This window comes from Arvicanthis niloticus, chromosome 6, assembly GCF_011762505.2.
Source record: "Arvicanthis niloticus isolate mArvNil1 chromosome 6, mArvNil1.pat.X, whole genome shotgun sequence".
Taxonomy (NCBI): domain Eukaryota; kingdom Metazoa; phylum Chordata; class Mammalia; order Rodentia; family Muridae; genus Arvicanthis; species Arvicanthis niloticus.
Window position 1 is genome coordinate 59317452 of NC_047663.1, and position 15235 is coordinate 59332686.

Sequence of the window (15235 nt, forward strand, 5' to 3'; positions counted from 1 at the left end):
TGAAATGAGGAAGAAAAACAACACAGAGGAATGACAAGGGGAATCAGGAACGTGTTCAAGGAAATGAGAGTAAAAATGAGGGCAGGCGATTTAGGAGTTAACCACGTAACAAAATGGACAGAAGAATGACCCCCAAAGACTTGGGTGAAGCCCTGTAGGCTGAAAAGAATGGCTCTTCAGAAGACATTCAAGGAAGGAGAGGTGGACAGAGGGTGCTAGATCACAGCTCCTGCCACAGCAGGATGAGACAGCTGGCTTAGAGCACTTCCAGTCCTGACAGGGGTTAGTGTTTTCTCACAGGTACAGGGGGAAGTCACTCAGCTGTCACACAAGGCACTACAATCTGATTTACATTTCAAACCATCACTCAGGTTGCTGCAGGGAGAAAGGACTGCAGTGGGGCAAGAGAAAGGGACCTGTGTGAGAAAAACTGGGGAAAAAGAGGGAAAGGGTGGTGGTGGCGGTGGGGTGATCTGAGCAGTGCTCTGGATTTGATGGCAACTGTGCTTATTGCTGTGTAACTGGGAATTATCAACACTTTTAAGAACCATTATGGTGTTCTTTTCTTTTCTTTTTTTGAGACAGAGTTTCTCTGTGTAACACGCTCCTGGCTGTCCTGGACTTGCTCTGCAGACCAAGCTGGCCTCGAACATACAGAGATCCAACTGAGGAACCACTATGATATTTTTAGGCTTAATTTTTTTAGGTGGTAAAGAGAAGACTGTTAAAGATACATTCGGGGGAAGGAATTTAAGAAGTGCTTAGTTCCAGGCATGCTAAATCTGAGAGATAGCTGGGGCCTTGCAATAGAGACAGCATGTCAATGACACGCTGCAGTCTGTGAAAACAAAGTTGGACGTTGTTGTCATTAAGCCGATATTGAACCCGTTGGAAGAGACGAAATAAATCTGGAGGGGAAAAAGGGATGTGGAGAAACAGATTTAGACGAGAACCAAGAGGCATAAACGATATTAAATTACATTTTCGGGACGTCATACATATTCTATGCACAAAATGTCATTTCGGTTTGGTTGTTAGCTGATTAAAGCCACCCCCGCAAAACATCCTCAGTCAATACGTTTGGACTAAATAAATAAATAAATGGAAATGTGAAGGTGCCATCTCCACCTGCACTCACAACTGCAGTGGTTTTGCTGCAGGATTCGCTCTGGACTAGTCTGGATGGATCCCAACCTTCCACCCGGGGCCAATCCATCCAGGCCTCGGGAAACCGGAGCAGAGAGCGCGCACGCCCGGTTGAGCCCCTCACCTTGGCTCGCTTCAGCAGCTGGATGATCTCGGCCTCCGCCTCGTCTGTCGCGTCCTCTCCTGGCTGCTCTGCCGCCGCCGCGGGTCGCGAGAACCAGGCAAGCGCTGCGAGAAGCGGCTCAGAGGTCACCGGGACCGGCCCGTGCCCTCGCCCCCGCCCCCGCCGGGCCGGCTCAGCCCGGAGCGCACCGCTCACCTGCCAACAGCGGCAGCACTCCGTGTCCCCGCGCCGGCGCACCTCGGGTCCGCAGCCGCTCCGTGCCCGGCCCCGTGTCGCCCGCCCGCTCCGGCAGCAGGCGCGCCGTACAGCCCCCGCACCGCCGGCCCGCGGCCCGCAGCAGGGTTCGACCCAGACGCCAGCGAAGCAGCCGAAACATGCCGGTGCGTCCGGAGACCTCCACTAGCCGCGGCTGGCCGGGGACGCGCCGCCTGTCCGCATGCGTGATGACGCACGATGACGTCACGCCGTCTCGCCCCGCCTCCGGCCTTTGGCGCGCGTTGAGTTCGCAGCGCTCCGGAGGAGAAAAGCCGGTGGCTTGCCATGGCCGTCACGCTGCCGGAGGTCGTGGAGGAGCTCCTGAGTGAGATGGCGGCCGCTGTGCGGGACAGCGCGAAAAGTACGGCCCGCGGGCTTTTATTCTTACCCCTTGTGGTTCTGTCCCTGAAGCCTGTGCTCGTTAGATCGCTTCAGAAATTTGGGTGACTGGACGTCAGATACCTGAATGCGAGCCGGTGTGCGGGAACCCCGGGTTCTTGAAGAAAGCCACTGGGTACACCCAAGGAGTGGGCGAGGGCAGGGATGCGGAATGGCAGATGCCTAGACAATTTTGAGTTACTCAGTATCTTTATCTGCAATCCGTGATGCAAAGTTTAAAAATTATACTGTCGTTTACTTTGTTTAGTAAATATATTTTACTAAAAACATTCTAGGGATGCAAAATCTTAAAAAGAAATTGCACGTTGAAAAGTACTTCTTCCCTTTGGTCTGTAGAGGTCGCCCTATGCCTGTCTCCAACAAAATGACTAAACAAGGATGATTGCTTACCAGCCATTGTAGAAAACGGGTAATGAGATTCTACTGTGTAGCTCAGCTAGTAGAGGCCTTGCCTAGCATGTGTAGAACTGCCGTGGATCCCCCACCGCCCCATAAGGCTGGCACATGGCTGTAATCTTCCGCACTTGTGAAGTTCAAGGTCAACCTCAGCTACATAATGTTAGGCCAGACTGGGCTACTGGAAATTTTGTCTCAAAAAGACGTGTGTGTCTGTGTGTGTGTGTGTGTGTGTGTGGCAGAAGAATGACATTTAGTATAGGATTCAGGGGTTGGTAGTGCCGGCTTTGGTTTGGTTTGGTTCGGCCTCATTATGGCCCAGGCTGGCCTTGAACTCCCTGTGCTCATGCTTTGGGCTTCTGAGTGTTGCAGTTACAGGCGTGTACCTGGCCTTCCCGTTTCTTTTAAACATGTGTGTCTGAGTGTTTTGCCTGCATATCTGTGTACCATGTGGGTGCAGTGCCCTCAGAGGCCAGAAGGTGGCATCAGATCCCCATGGACTGGAATGTGAGCCCGCTGGGCTATGAACTCTGCTCCTCTCCTCTCAACTGTTGAGCCGTGGCCCAGCCCCTCAGTTCTTATCTCTAGTTGAGTCCACAGATGTTGGTCCCACGGGTGTGGAGAGCCAGTTATATCATCTTTATGACCACGATTCTCAAGCTTCTGATAAGATTTTGTTCAAGTTTCATTTTTACTTCTGTGTGTATGTGTGTCTGCCGTGTGTTCATATGTGAGGGAGCCCCCAGAGGCCAGAAGAGGCAGTTGGAGCTGTGAAGCAGAGGCAGTACAGGAAGTTAAGAGCTAGCCACCCAGTGTGGGTGCTAGAAACCAAACTCTCAGTCTTAGAGAGCAGGAACCAGCACTCTTAACAGGTACACCATCTCCTCAGCCCCTGGTTTTGTTTTCCACCCTACCATGTGGCTCTGTTGACTTCCTTGATAATATTTATTTTTTTCTTCCTAGTATTCCTGTCCCTTGGCTATAGAATGTCCTTTATTGTGCCTGAGTGATTTATGTCCTATATTTAATCTTGTTGTCCCTGCCTCTGCTTCTTGGAACCTTCCTTCAACTGTATCTAACAGATTTTCTATGAGGTTTTAATTTCTGATGTCATATCTAATTTATAATTTTCTCCTGCCTGTTTTATTATTGTATCAGCCTCTTTGCTCTGGTATTAGTAATAGTCGTTGGAACTTTCCCTCTGACTTCAGTGTTTCTTCTAACTAGATTCTTTTGTTGTTTTTGTTCTCTTTTTACTTCGTTGTGGTAACTTGTAGTTGGCATGTTTAAGAGTAGAAAACTGAAGTAAGGACTTACAGATGACTGTCACTGACTTCTTACCAAGTGACTTAGCTGAACATCCATGACAGTGCTATTCCCTGTCTGCTGGGTCAGATCCCCAGACAGTCTCTTGCCTGGAGGGTAAAGACCTGGGAGAGCAGCTCAGCCGTAGGGGAAAAGGATGAGGACTGATTCTTGCAACAGCCATGTTGGGAAGAGAGTAGCAAGTCCCCCTGTTGCTGGTGTTTTCTCGTAGCCCGGAATCTATTTGAGCCTTTTTGAACATCCTCAGTCATCTGCCAGAGGGAGCAACAGCCACCCACAGCTAAGGAACGAAGACTGAGCCTTCTGCGTGTTTGTTTCTTTCTTTTATTTTATTTTATTTATTTTCTTTCTTTTATTTTTGAGGCACTGTCTATATAGTCCTATCCTTGAAGTCAATATATAGACTAGGCTAGCCTCAAACTCACAGCGATCTGCCTGCCGTTGTGCAGAGGGGGTTGTGGAGGAGGTTAGTAGGTTCTGGGGTATGTGCCAGACCCGCGCTCAGTTCTTCCTACCGACAGCTGAAGATCATCTTGCTGAGGTCTGTCTGGAAAGCTATGTTCCACTTTTGTATTTGCCTCCAGTGTATTTTAGCCTTTGTTTCCCCTGCCTCCTCATCCTTGGAAACTAATGATTCTTTAAATATGTAAATAGATCCTCTTATTATGGTTTTAGTGGGTTGGGAATGAAGTAGAATTGGATAGATGGGTTCTGTTCACGTCTTAGGCGGTGATTTGGAATAGTTGTTATAAGATCTTCGTGTTTGTATTCACTAGTCTAACTTGATTAACTCTCTGTTCCCACCTTACAGTTCCTGACGAGCTTCTCTTATCGTAAGTACAGACTCTTGTTTGATCTATTAAAAATGTTATACAGTTTAAGAGCCAGATCCTTTCAGTATATTTCTTGGTTTTTAAAAGTAAGAAGAGAGCTGGAAATAAGACTTGCTCCTATTCCAAAGGACCAGAGTTCCGTATAGAAGGCACATAACCACCTATGACTCCAGCTCTGGGGATCGGATACATCTTCTAGCCTCTGTGGGCCCTGCAAACACATGGTGAACAGACCTGCATGTAGGCAAAACACCTATACACACACTTTTTTTTTAATGTTTAACAACAAAATGGACTTCGTGGCACACTTTTAGATGCAGCACCTGGAAGGTAGAAGAACGAGGACCAGGAGTTTAAGGTCATCCTCAGCTACACCAGAAGTTTGAGGTCAGCCTGACCTTGTAAGACCTTGTTTCAAAAACAAACCCCAAAACCTTAAGTCAGATCTGGAGAGTGGACTCAGTGGTTGAGAGCATTTGGTTTGGTTCCCAGCACATACCTCGGGAGGTTCACAAAAGCCAAATATCCCTCTCTAACCTCCATGGGTACCTGAACAAACAATGTATTTATATACACTCAGACATATGCACTTACACATAAAATAAATCTTTTTAAAAATAATTAAGAAGTAGAAAATAGGCAAATAATAAAAGAATGCACATAGCCCAAAATCTTCTGGGGGAAATGATAAATATTACTGATGATCATAAAATACAAATTAAAAGATAATTTCTCCTATGAAACTAGCAACCCCAGGAAAAAATGTTGACAGGAATATGGAGAAATGGATAAGCAATACCTTGCTAGAGATGTCAATTGGAAGGCAGCCTGGCATCTTGGTTAGTGTTCTGCTGTGAGGACTATCATGACCAAGGCAACTTAAAAAGAAAACATTTCATTGTGGGCTTGCTTACGAGACCTTGGACATCATGGTGGGGAGCATGGCAGCAGACAGGCAGACATTCATGATGCTAGAGAAGGAGCTGAGAGCTTACATCTGGTCCACAAGACAAGGAGGGCGGGGGAAACAGGGAGTGGCATTGAGAAACTGTGAAGTTCACCTCCAGTGACACACCTCCTCCAAGAAGGCCACACTTCCTAGTCTTTCCCAAACAGTTCCACCAACTGTCAATCAAACATTCAAATATAGGAGCCTATGGGGGCCATTCTCAATTCAAACCACCACAGCTGGCAACTGGCAGTATGGCTTTAAAACATACATATCCTCTGGCCTAGATGCCACACTTACAGGAATGTCACCCAAGGAGGAAACTGTGATGTTCATAAACACTTTACAATGAGCAGATTCACCCAGTACTGAATAGGACAACACAACAAACTGGAAATAATCTACTCAAAAATAGCTTACGGAGAGTAATGTGATTGATTTTTTACAGTAGAGTTGTTTTTATAGCCATCAAAAGTAATAAAAATATTTCGTGTGTTTGAGAGATGTTCATAGAAGTCATGAAGTAGACAAAGCCATTTTTAAAATAACTGAAGTTAACTGGGGTTATCACTGATTAAGAGGCTCTTCAGCAAATTTCATTTCCTTATTTTTGTTAACTAAATAAATCTTCATGTATTTGGTATAAGAAATTTAAAAGTACTCCTTCTCAGTTCTTCCCAGTACTGTTGTGTGTGAGACTAGATTCTGGGAAAATGAAGCAATACACATGTTATATTTTAAACTTGATAAGCAGTGCTGTATGTGCATAGGTATATATGCACGTGTATAATACAGTCATCCCTTGAACAAGATACAAACACATTAACAGGAAAAACCCAGTGAGTAGCATGGGGTCATGCTGCAGGTGTAGCTCAGAAAGAGAGTGTGTTCTGAACGTATGAGGCCCTGGGCTTACCCAGCAGTGCGGGATAGAGAGAGAGGGAAGAGGGAGTCCAGACCAAGGAAGGGATGAATAAATGCTTGCCAAAGAGTTGGAAGCTCTTTAATGAAGTATGAAGAGAGCTTTTTTTTTTTTTTTTTTTTTTTTTTTTTTTTTTTTTTTTTTAGCTGCAATACTATAGTCTTTTATTTTAAAACATAAAAACTATCTGAAATAAATGAACAAGATGTTAACTGAAAACACTTATTCTGGGGAGTAAATGAATCCATGGATTTGGTTTCATTGATTGGTTGAGGTTTTTTTCTGATTTTGTATTTTATGTGTATGGATGTTCTGTTTGCATGTTTGTCTGTGCACCACATGCATGCAGTGCCCACAGAGGCTAGAGATGGGCATTGGATCTTTTGGAACTGGAGTCACAGATGGGAGAGAACTGCCACACGAGTCCTGAGAATCCAGCTCAGGTTCTCAGCAAGAACAACCAGGGCTCTCATCTTCTGAGCCATCCTTTCCAGCCCAAGTCCATGGGTTTTGTTAATATTTTTCCCAAATTAAAATTTGTTTTTTTTTGTTTTAAGTGTGGGGGTTAGCTGGAAAGGTAGCTCTGTTGTAAACTATTTGTCATGCAAGCACAGGAGCCTGAGTTTGATTCCAGTGCCACTTACAAAAGTCAGTGCTGGCATGTGCTCATGATCCCAGCACTGCCCTCATAGCCACAGTTAGCCACCCTCTGTGAAAGAAGTGGATGACTCTTGGGAACCACACATGCACTGGCGGTGCAGAGACGGAGGTTCAGTGGTAGAGAGCTCACCTACCCTGCATGAGGCCTTGGGTTCCATCATCACACACAAAGATAGGACAGTAAACCTTTGTGTCAAGTTCTTGAGGTGACTCGGAATCAGCCCTTCTAATCCAGTGTCTTTGTACTCCCTAGGCTGAAGTTTGTGTTTGGGTCATCGGCCATCCAGGCCTTGGACCTGGTTGATCGAGAGTCTGTCACTTTAATCTCATCACCCAGTGGAAGGCGTGTTTACCAGGTAGAAGTCTGGAGGCGGGGATAGCCAAGACAGAAACCCTTAGGACATAAATCTAGTCAGTCTCTGTGGAAGCTGATGACCAACATGAAGTGTGTACTAAGCTTTGTGACCCAACTTAGAAAAGTTAACGGAATCATAATTTATTTTCATTTTTTAAAATTAAGATTTATTTATTTATTTTATGTATGTGAGTACACTATAGCTGTCTTCAGACACACCAGAAAAGGGCATCGGATCCCATTACAGATGGTTGTGAGCCATCATGTAGTTGCTGGGAATTGAACTCAGACTTCTGGAAGAGCAGTCAGTGCTCTTAACCGCTGAGCCATCTCTCTAGCCCCCTTGTATTTATTTTCAGTTGACAAAAACTATATATGACAATACAAAATGACATCTTGATATATACCTTATAGCTTCATGCTGTGACATATCCAACTATCTCAAAAAAAAACCTTATGTGCTTCCTTCTCTGTGATGAGAACACACCCTTACAAATTTTAGGTCTGTGATGCATTGTTAGTTACTGTAGTCGGTAACTCTCCTGAGCTTCTGCCCCCTCTGACTGTCTCCCTAAGCCCCTCCCCTTCACCTCTCTCTTCTCTAAGTTGGACTGATTTAGATTTCACATACAAGGACATGTAGTATTTAATATTATTATACCAGGTTTGTTGTGCTTAACATAGTATCTCCAGGCATTCTAGAAATTAAAGATAAATACGACTATTTTGATTCTACCACTGCAGTATGTAGAACTAACAATGGTGTGGAAAGGCTCTCTTCTCAAGTCTAATGGAGCGTACCAGCCTCTGCTCTCTTGTTGATTGATTATAGGGGTACGTACCCCCATACATTTATTGGCATTTTCATCTTTCTTGTTCATAACCACTTGTTTACAGGAAAAGGTAAAAATGGTTTTTTTTTTTTTTTTCCAATTTCTGAAAGCTTTAATTTATTCCTTCCCCAAACACAAAGAGGATAAAAGGTTTATAGTCTTCATAACAAAAATCAGCTTAGAACTGGATCACTTGGCCCTTTCTCTTCTTGTCACCTCCCAGTTCAAAATGCTTGCACCTCTTAATCACCAGCATCCTCCTGGATCTCCAGTTGGACTCCACACACTCCAGTTGCAGCACGATCTTCTTCGTAGTTTTAGCCTTTTTACGGAAAATAGGCTTAGTCTGCCCACCATAGCCACTCTGTTTCCTGTCCGGCGGGTCTTAGGAACGTTCACCATGTTCCCAGGAGGGCTATCAGCTCAGAAAGAGAGTGTAAAAATGTTTCTTGAGGCAAGTCCATGTGTCTAGAATAATCTGGTGAACATCAGTCTTTCAAAACTGTTGTTAAGAACTATTTATGAGTCAGACTCCTGAGTTCAGGAGGTCTGTACAGACTTTAGTTTGCCCCTTGGCACTTAGAGTAGATTTGTGAAGTGATGGCCCCTTACCATACTCTGGATTATTTTCTTGTTATTGATTACTCTCTCCAGAAGCAAAGCAAAGTATTTCTTTTGCAAGAAACTGAAACACAAAGGGTAAAGTAACGTCACATCTGGGTACCCCACACTGCCAGATTTACAACCTGAGACTAGAAAAGACTATATAAAAAGTGTGCCAGCGTAAGCACCTGCTCCCAGGTCAGCTACAGGAGACAGTGGTGAGTGCAGCCACGGTTGAAGGAAGAGCATCTTAGGAAGGATGGGAAATCCTGTGGCTTGTCAGGTATGTGCTTGGCTCACAGTGGTTAAGAAAGACACCATCAGCAGGTAGGAAATCTTCTTATTGTTTAAACTCTAGCTTCTAGGGAACTTGTCAGAGCTGAGACCAAGACAGTAACTATATTAAAAGAAGGTGCCAGTTAATTCTTAGAGAATGACTTGAACAGAGCCTGCTTTGACAACTATGCGTCCCTACTTATGAATCAACTTGCCCTCATATTGCAGCCCAGCTTAATTGACTTGGCAGATTGCCATATGTTTCCACTAAGGGAAATGGAGTGTGGCTATGTTTGTAATTTTAGGATAGTACTTTTTTTCTTGGGGGGTGGGGGGGGCGCGGTGGGGTTGTTTCTCCAATCAGTTGGAGCCGCTAAGTTTCTTTCTTATATTATCTTTTTGTATTTTATATACTTATAATATCCAAGACTTAGATCCCTCCAGCCTTCACCACGTTTCTTCACTGCAGAATTCTGGTTTCAGGGCTGGAGAGATGGCTCGGCAGCCCTGCAGAGGATCCAGGTTCAGTCCCATTGTACACATGGCTGCTCACAACTGCCTGTAACTCGGGTTCTGGGCATTTGGTGGCCTCTTCCAACCTTTAGGCACCAGGCACACACATGTTACACGTACACATAGGCAAGCAAAACACTCCTACATATAAAATAAAAATAATATAAATGTTTTTAAAACTGGGTAAAAAGGGGTTTTTGGTCTCAGCTCTATTACCATCATTATACTTGACCAGAGCAGGTAGGCTTCTAGCTGTCCCTCACTTATGTGATGTGGCTGCCAGCTAAAAATTTAAAGACCTTGTTTAAAACTATTTTTGATTATTTTTATGAATATGACTTTCTTAATGATTGTCTGTCATGTCCTTTATTAAATTGTGTTACTTTGTCATAAAAAAGAAAAATACTCCCCAGATATGTAGCTGTCAGCTTTGACTGACTGAAGTTGAATGAGACTAGAAACCTTAGCAGCCTCACATCAATCTTATGGTGCACTGTGCAGTAATACAGGAAGAATCTGCCTGGAAGACAGTAAATGCTGAATCAGACACTGCCTTGATACCCAGCTAGTAACCATTCTGTGAGTCAACCCAATATTTTCACTGTCCTCTGGGTGTACTGTGTAATTATTTTAAAGTCATATTTGTTACTGTCTCCTGAGCTGCTTTCTGAACACATTCTGCTCTCTTAGGTTGGGCTGCTTCACTCTTGAAAGTCTGCAGGGTTTACAGAACAAGGCTGGATACCCTCCTGCACATCCTCAGGAGGCAAGTGTGGTTCCAGGCCTCACATCCCCACTCAGCAATCCCAGTTCTGAAGCAGCCCTCCTGCAGAACATGCTACATTTCTGCTCAGCCACTCACATTCTTTGTAGCTTCCTAGCATGCAGCAGCCTATGAGGCTGTGGTGGTTAGAAGGTTGTGCCTGTGAATGGATGATGACCAGCTACCTTACCCTTGGTCACTCCAGACTGCCCCGTGAGACTCCTGCAAATCCAGTCCTGGTCTTGAGTGTGTTCTTTCCTGTTTGTTTCTTTTTTAAAATCTCAGTTAAGGAGGGGGATTGAAGGGGGCACATTCCAGCCCATGCTATGATGAGTTGAAGAACCCGGAGCAGTTCCTGTAAGAGAGGATCCTTCTTCCACTGAATTAAATTACCCCTAAGGTCAATTTCCAGTTCTAAACATTTCTAGCTCAGATTTTTGCCTGATTATTGGGTTCATTAGTAGTCAACTGCTAGATAAGGAAGAAGCAAATTAAAGCATTTCCTGTCTTTAGCGTATCTACTGCCCCAGGCATTTGACCAGTTTACTTCGACTCTCAGCCTTTGAAAGGGTGAGGCATAGGAACTATTGTAGAATGTATACCTCTCCCTAAATCACCAGACTTTGATTCAGTGTAATCTAGGAGGAAGCATTGTGATAGATCTGGGACCTGCAGAGTCCTGGAGGCTTTGCCTGCTCCAATATAAATCTAAATCTAGAGAGAAAAGACAGGGGAGCCAAGTAAAGAAAGAACTTTAAAGCTATGTTCTCGGTGGTCTGGAGAGGCAGTGCGTGTGCACATCGCTGCCGTGTGCTGGTGAGTTTGCTTTAGGATTAAGTGGGAGTCGGTCAGCATTAATGTCCACCCCGCTGTTTAGACTCACTAGGAAAACTGTACTGATAGTCAGTAGTGTGTGTGTCATGTTTCTAACACAGCAGGCCTTGGGACAGGAGCGTGTAAGAGGTGGCTTTTAATGCCTGATGTAAACTAGGTCCAGTCTTTTGTGGTATAGAAAAAGGAAATTCCTAGTAATCTAAAATCCCCAGAGTTTTGCTGACTTAGTCAAAAAATAACCTAATAGCTGTGTCCTGTTAAGCACTAAGCAGACACACAGAAGCACAGCAGGCGAGCATATTATTTCCTCTAGTGAAGTCCTTACCTGATATTCTCAGGTTGGAGTAAAGGATCCTGGGACTGCTGACATTGTAATTTTGACAAATCAATCCTGACCTTTTGTTTAGGTTGCCTTTTTTTAAAGATTTATTTATTTTATGTATATGAGTACACTATCACTGTTTTCAGACACACCAGAAGAGGGCATCAGATCCCATTACAGATGGTTGTGAGCCATTATAGTGGTTGTTGGGAATTGAACTCAGGACCTCTGGAAGAGCAGTCAGTGCTCTTAACCACTGAGCCATCTCTCCAGCCCCGTTAGGGGGCCATCTTAAAGCCTAAGTTTAATTTGAAAGCCTTCTGGCAAATTCAGATGACAGTCCATTATAAAATAATTGAAATGTTTGTACTTCCCTTTCTTGATAATAATCTACTTCATTTGGGAGTTAACTCTCAGAACGCAGCCTGTGTTATCTAGTGTCCACTACTATGGTGAATATGTGGCAGAAGTCTCGGTAAAGGAGAGTAGGTTTATATTGGCTAACAGTTTCAGAGGTCTCCATCCATGGTCACTGGGCCCTGTTGTGTTGGCCTGTGGCAGAACCGTACATTACAGCAGGAATGGGAGGCTGAGATCTCTTCACCCCACACCCAGGAAGCAAAGGCAGGACAGGAAGAAGGTTAGAGTCCCAGTGTCTCCTGCAAAGGCATGCCCCCAGCAACCTAGCTCCCTCTAACTATATCCTGCCTCCTAAAGGTTCTACCATTCCCTGTGTGTGCCAGGAGATACCAACTAAGCTTCTAACACACGTGCCTTTGGGGGACATTCAGAATCCAAACTATAGCAAGCTGCCAACAAGAAGTGTTTGGCTGCTTGGTGGTAGGAGTGGTTTCTCCAGCAAACTGAGCCAATCACATCACAGACAAATCTTTTTTCCTTGTACTCCTTTCAAGTGTCTCCAAAGGTGTTGGTGGTACTGAGTCTCTCACCAGCACCCATCTGTGTCCTTCCTTCCATCACTGGATGAGTAGGCCGGTCTGAACCTGCCTTGTCCTGAGACCTCCGTCCTGAGCAGCTGAGTCAGCCCCTTCACAAGACCGCTTTATTTATCCTCCTACGCGGATGCGCCCCAAGCTGCTCACACACCCCTTTACTTGTTCATCTGAGGACGAGGGCGCCTCTGCTTCTGCCTCCCACACCCTTTACCCACTCATACTCTCCGGGAATGTCACAGCAGCACTAGAAATGTCCCTATGTGCTGTCTAATACCACGGGTTAAGGGGCCCACAGTAAAATGTACACAAGCCTTCCTCCCCTGCCCTCCGTTTTAGGCCTGCAGGCTGAGACCTGTGCATCACATGGAACAAAGCTGCCGTGTGGAAGGGCTGGAATGGGCTGAGACTCTTCCAGCCTCCAAAGTCCTGGGAATCTGAAGAGATGAGTTTGCATGCTGTGGAAAGGCAGCTTGTGTTTCTCCTTTCGTATAAACCCCACTGCAGACCTTCAGTGGTGTCCATAGCAACTCTGACACATTGAATGGATTGTTAGGAAGTTAGATGTACCACGAGCAAACTAACACTGCCCTGTTCTTCCCAGGTGCTAGGGAGTTCTGGCAAAACATATACATGTCTGGCTTCCTGTCATTACTGCTCATGCCCAGCATTCTCTTTCTCGGTGTTACGGAAGAATGACAGCCTGCTGGTAAGTGTGGGCTCTCGCCGCTGCACACAGTGGAGAGAAGAGGCTAGCCTCATTTCAGACTTTAAGGGACATATTTTTGGGAGGTGGGGGGTTTACACAGAATGGGCATTTCCATTAGTGTTGGAAGAAATTGTGGTTTACTGTCTTTGTCTTAGTCACTTCTTGGATTCAGCCTCCCAAAACAGGATGTCATTTTTTGGTACGTTACTTTCCTGCTTTTTTTATTTAAAAGGTCATAGATGAGGTTGTGGGGGACAGTAAAGTAATCTTGGAAATGAGTTCTGGGGAAGGAGATCGCCCAGTAAAGAGAGAACTAAATAAAAGATGCTCCCACATCATACCCCTCTCATGACGACAGCTTGGCCTCACCCTCACCTCACATGGAGCAGGACCGCCTCTGCCTATACCTTGCAGTCTTTGTGAGCCCATCAGACTCCAGAGCATCAAGTAAGGACAGCACCTATCTGCACATCCCTAGTTCCAAAGGAAAAGAAACACACCATCCTCCTCTCCTAAGAGCAGATGGTTAGTCCTTAGTCTTGCCAAAGTAGAGAATAATAAAGCCTACTGCGTTCCTACTGTTTATAGACCAGTAGCAACTTGAAATCTTGGGAGTTTAGTGCCAGCTTGAGCATCTCTATTCATTGATACACATACATACACACACACACACACATACATACATACACACACATACACACATACATATATACATACACACATACATACACATACATACATACACACATACATATATACATACACACACATACATACACACGCATGCATGCATGCAAACACACACTAACCACTAACCACTAGTAAGGTATATTTCACCTGTAAAATGACAGGATTGTATCATGGTCCTCTCAGGATCAATGCTGTGTCCCGTGGACATAGATCTGATAGGGTCATCTCCCCACAGGTGTGTATATGTGAGAATTTCCCCTACTCCTTCTTCACCCAGGAAGGTAGCAATGCCTAAAATGAAGTAGTGGTTCTGCACATTCATTACAGTGAAGTTTGAAGCTTCTGGGTAGCTATTAGAGCCACATGAGCTCACTGGGGAGGAACACTGAGCCAGTACAGTGCCTCAAGGACTGTCAGCCATTGCTGTAACCACACCCTGAAGGCAGAATGAAACCATGGCAGAGTTTCCCTCTCCTCCTTGCATGTGATGGTGAGGTCTTGATTAGACTGGCCAAACATGACCCTGCTTGTCCCTAACAGCTCTGTGTCTTGTGTTTCAGTGTAAGCATCTTCTGGCAATTTATCTTAGTCAGCTTATGAGGAACTGCCAGCAGCTCAGTGTTTCTGACAAGCAACTGACAGACCTACTATTGATGGAGAGGACACAAGAAGCATAGAAGGTGTGGCTGGAACATGGACTTCCAAGACAGAAGCCTAGCAGGAAATGCATTCACACCTCACGGTGCACAAGGTGGAGGAATGGGACACACTTCCAGACTTGTGACTGTCACTTTGCCCTCACCTGTAGGCCGCAGAGGGTGTGTGTGGTTAAGGGCCCTCTATGGTCTTAATATTAACCAGCCTCTGAGCCCCACAGATAGAAATGTCCCTGGGTAGAATTAAGTATTGTTGACTCAAATAAAGCCTGAGCCATGTTGTGTCTGCAATCAGATCAAGTTATTGAAGCACTAGTAATGTTTAAAGGTGGGACAGCAGACCAAACTGAGTAAGAGCACGCTTACATGGACCAAAGCACACCAATAGCTAAGGGTAGCACGTATGAGAAGAGGGCTCTACCACACTCACCGTGGGCTGCTGTCAGTGGCTGTGCTGGGAGACGGTGTGCAGAGCAGGGAGCTGGGCTTGCCTTGAGAGCAGCTCTAGGCTTCTAGCAGGATAAAGAACATACTAAAGCCCTGGAAGGAAACTAGATCCTACTAGGAATTTCACAAGAGCAGCTAGGTACCAGGAGTGGTGCTGGAGATAAGATAGGCCCAGGAGAACAAAGGCTCAATGATAACTCTGAAAGCCCAGAAAAGAACCTAAAGGAAAAAGCCTGGACAGCCAGCAGATCCTAGGTGGTCAGGAGCTTCT

The 15235-nt window shown here is 45.2% G+C and overlaps 2 protein-coding genes across 3 annotated transcripts in view; one reads left to right on the forward strand and one right to left on the reverse strand.

The window, feature by feature from the left end:
* The window catches only part of Ttc19 (tetratricopeptide repeat domain 19), a 28421-nt gene extending 26706 nt beyond the window's left edge, over positions 1-1715 (reverse strand). Inside the window, exons 1-2 of one of the 2 annotated variants that reach the window (XM_076936674.1) lie at positions 1466-1715; positions 1271-1374 (exon numbers count right to left, since the gene is read on the reverse strand). In XM_076936674.1, the coding sequence (XP_076792789.1) occupies positions 1271-1374; positions 1466-1646 (285 nt within the window). In that variant the 5' untranslated portion in view covers positions 1647-1715. The remainder of the gene's footprint in view (positions 1-1270; positions 1375-1465) is intronic. The other variant, XM_034508002.3, reaches the window with a different exon arrangement.
* Positions 1716-1732: 17 nt separating this feature from the next.
* Positions 1733-14813, forward strand: Zswim7 (zinc finger SWIM-type containing 7). Its single transcript, XM_034506425.2, has 5 exons — positions 1733-1886; positions 4458-4479; positions 7264-7366; positions 13067-13171; positions 14422-14813. The coding sequence occupies exons 1-5, from the start codon at positions 1811-1813 to the stop codon at positions 14536-14538; spliced, it is 423 nt and encodes a 140-aa protein (XP_034362316.1). The 5' UTR covers positions 1733-1810; the 3' UTR covers positions 14539-14813.
* Positions 14814-15235: the final 422 nt, after the last annotated feature.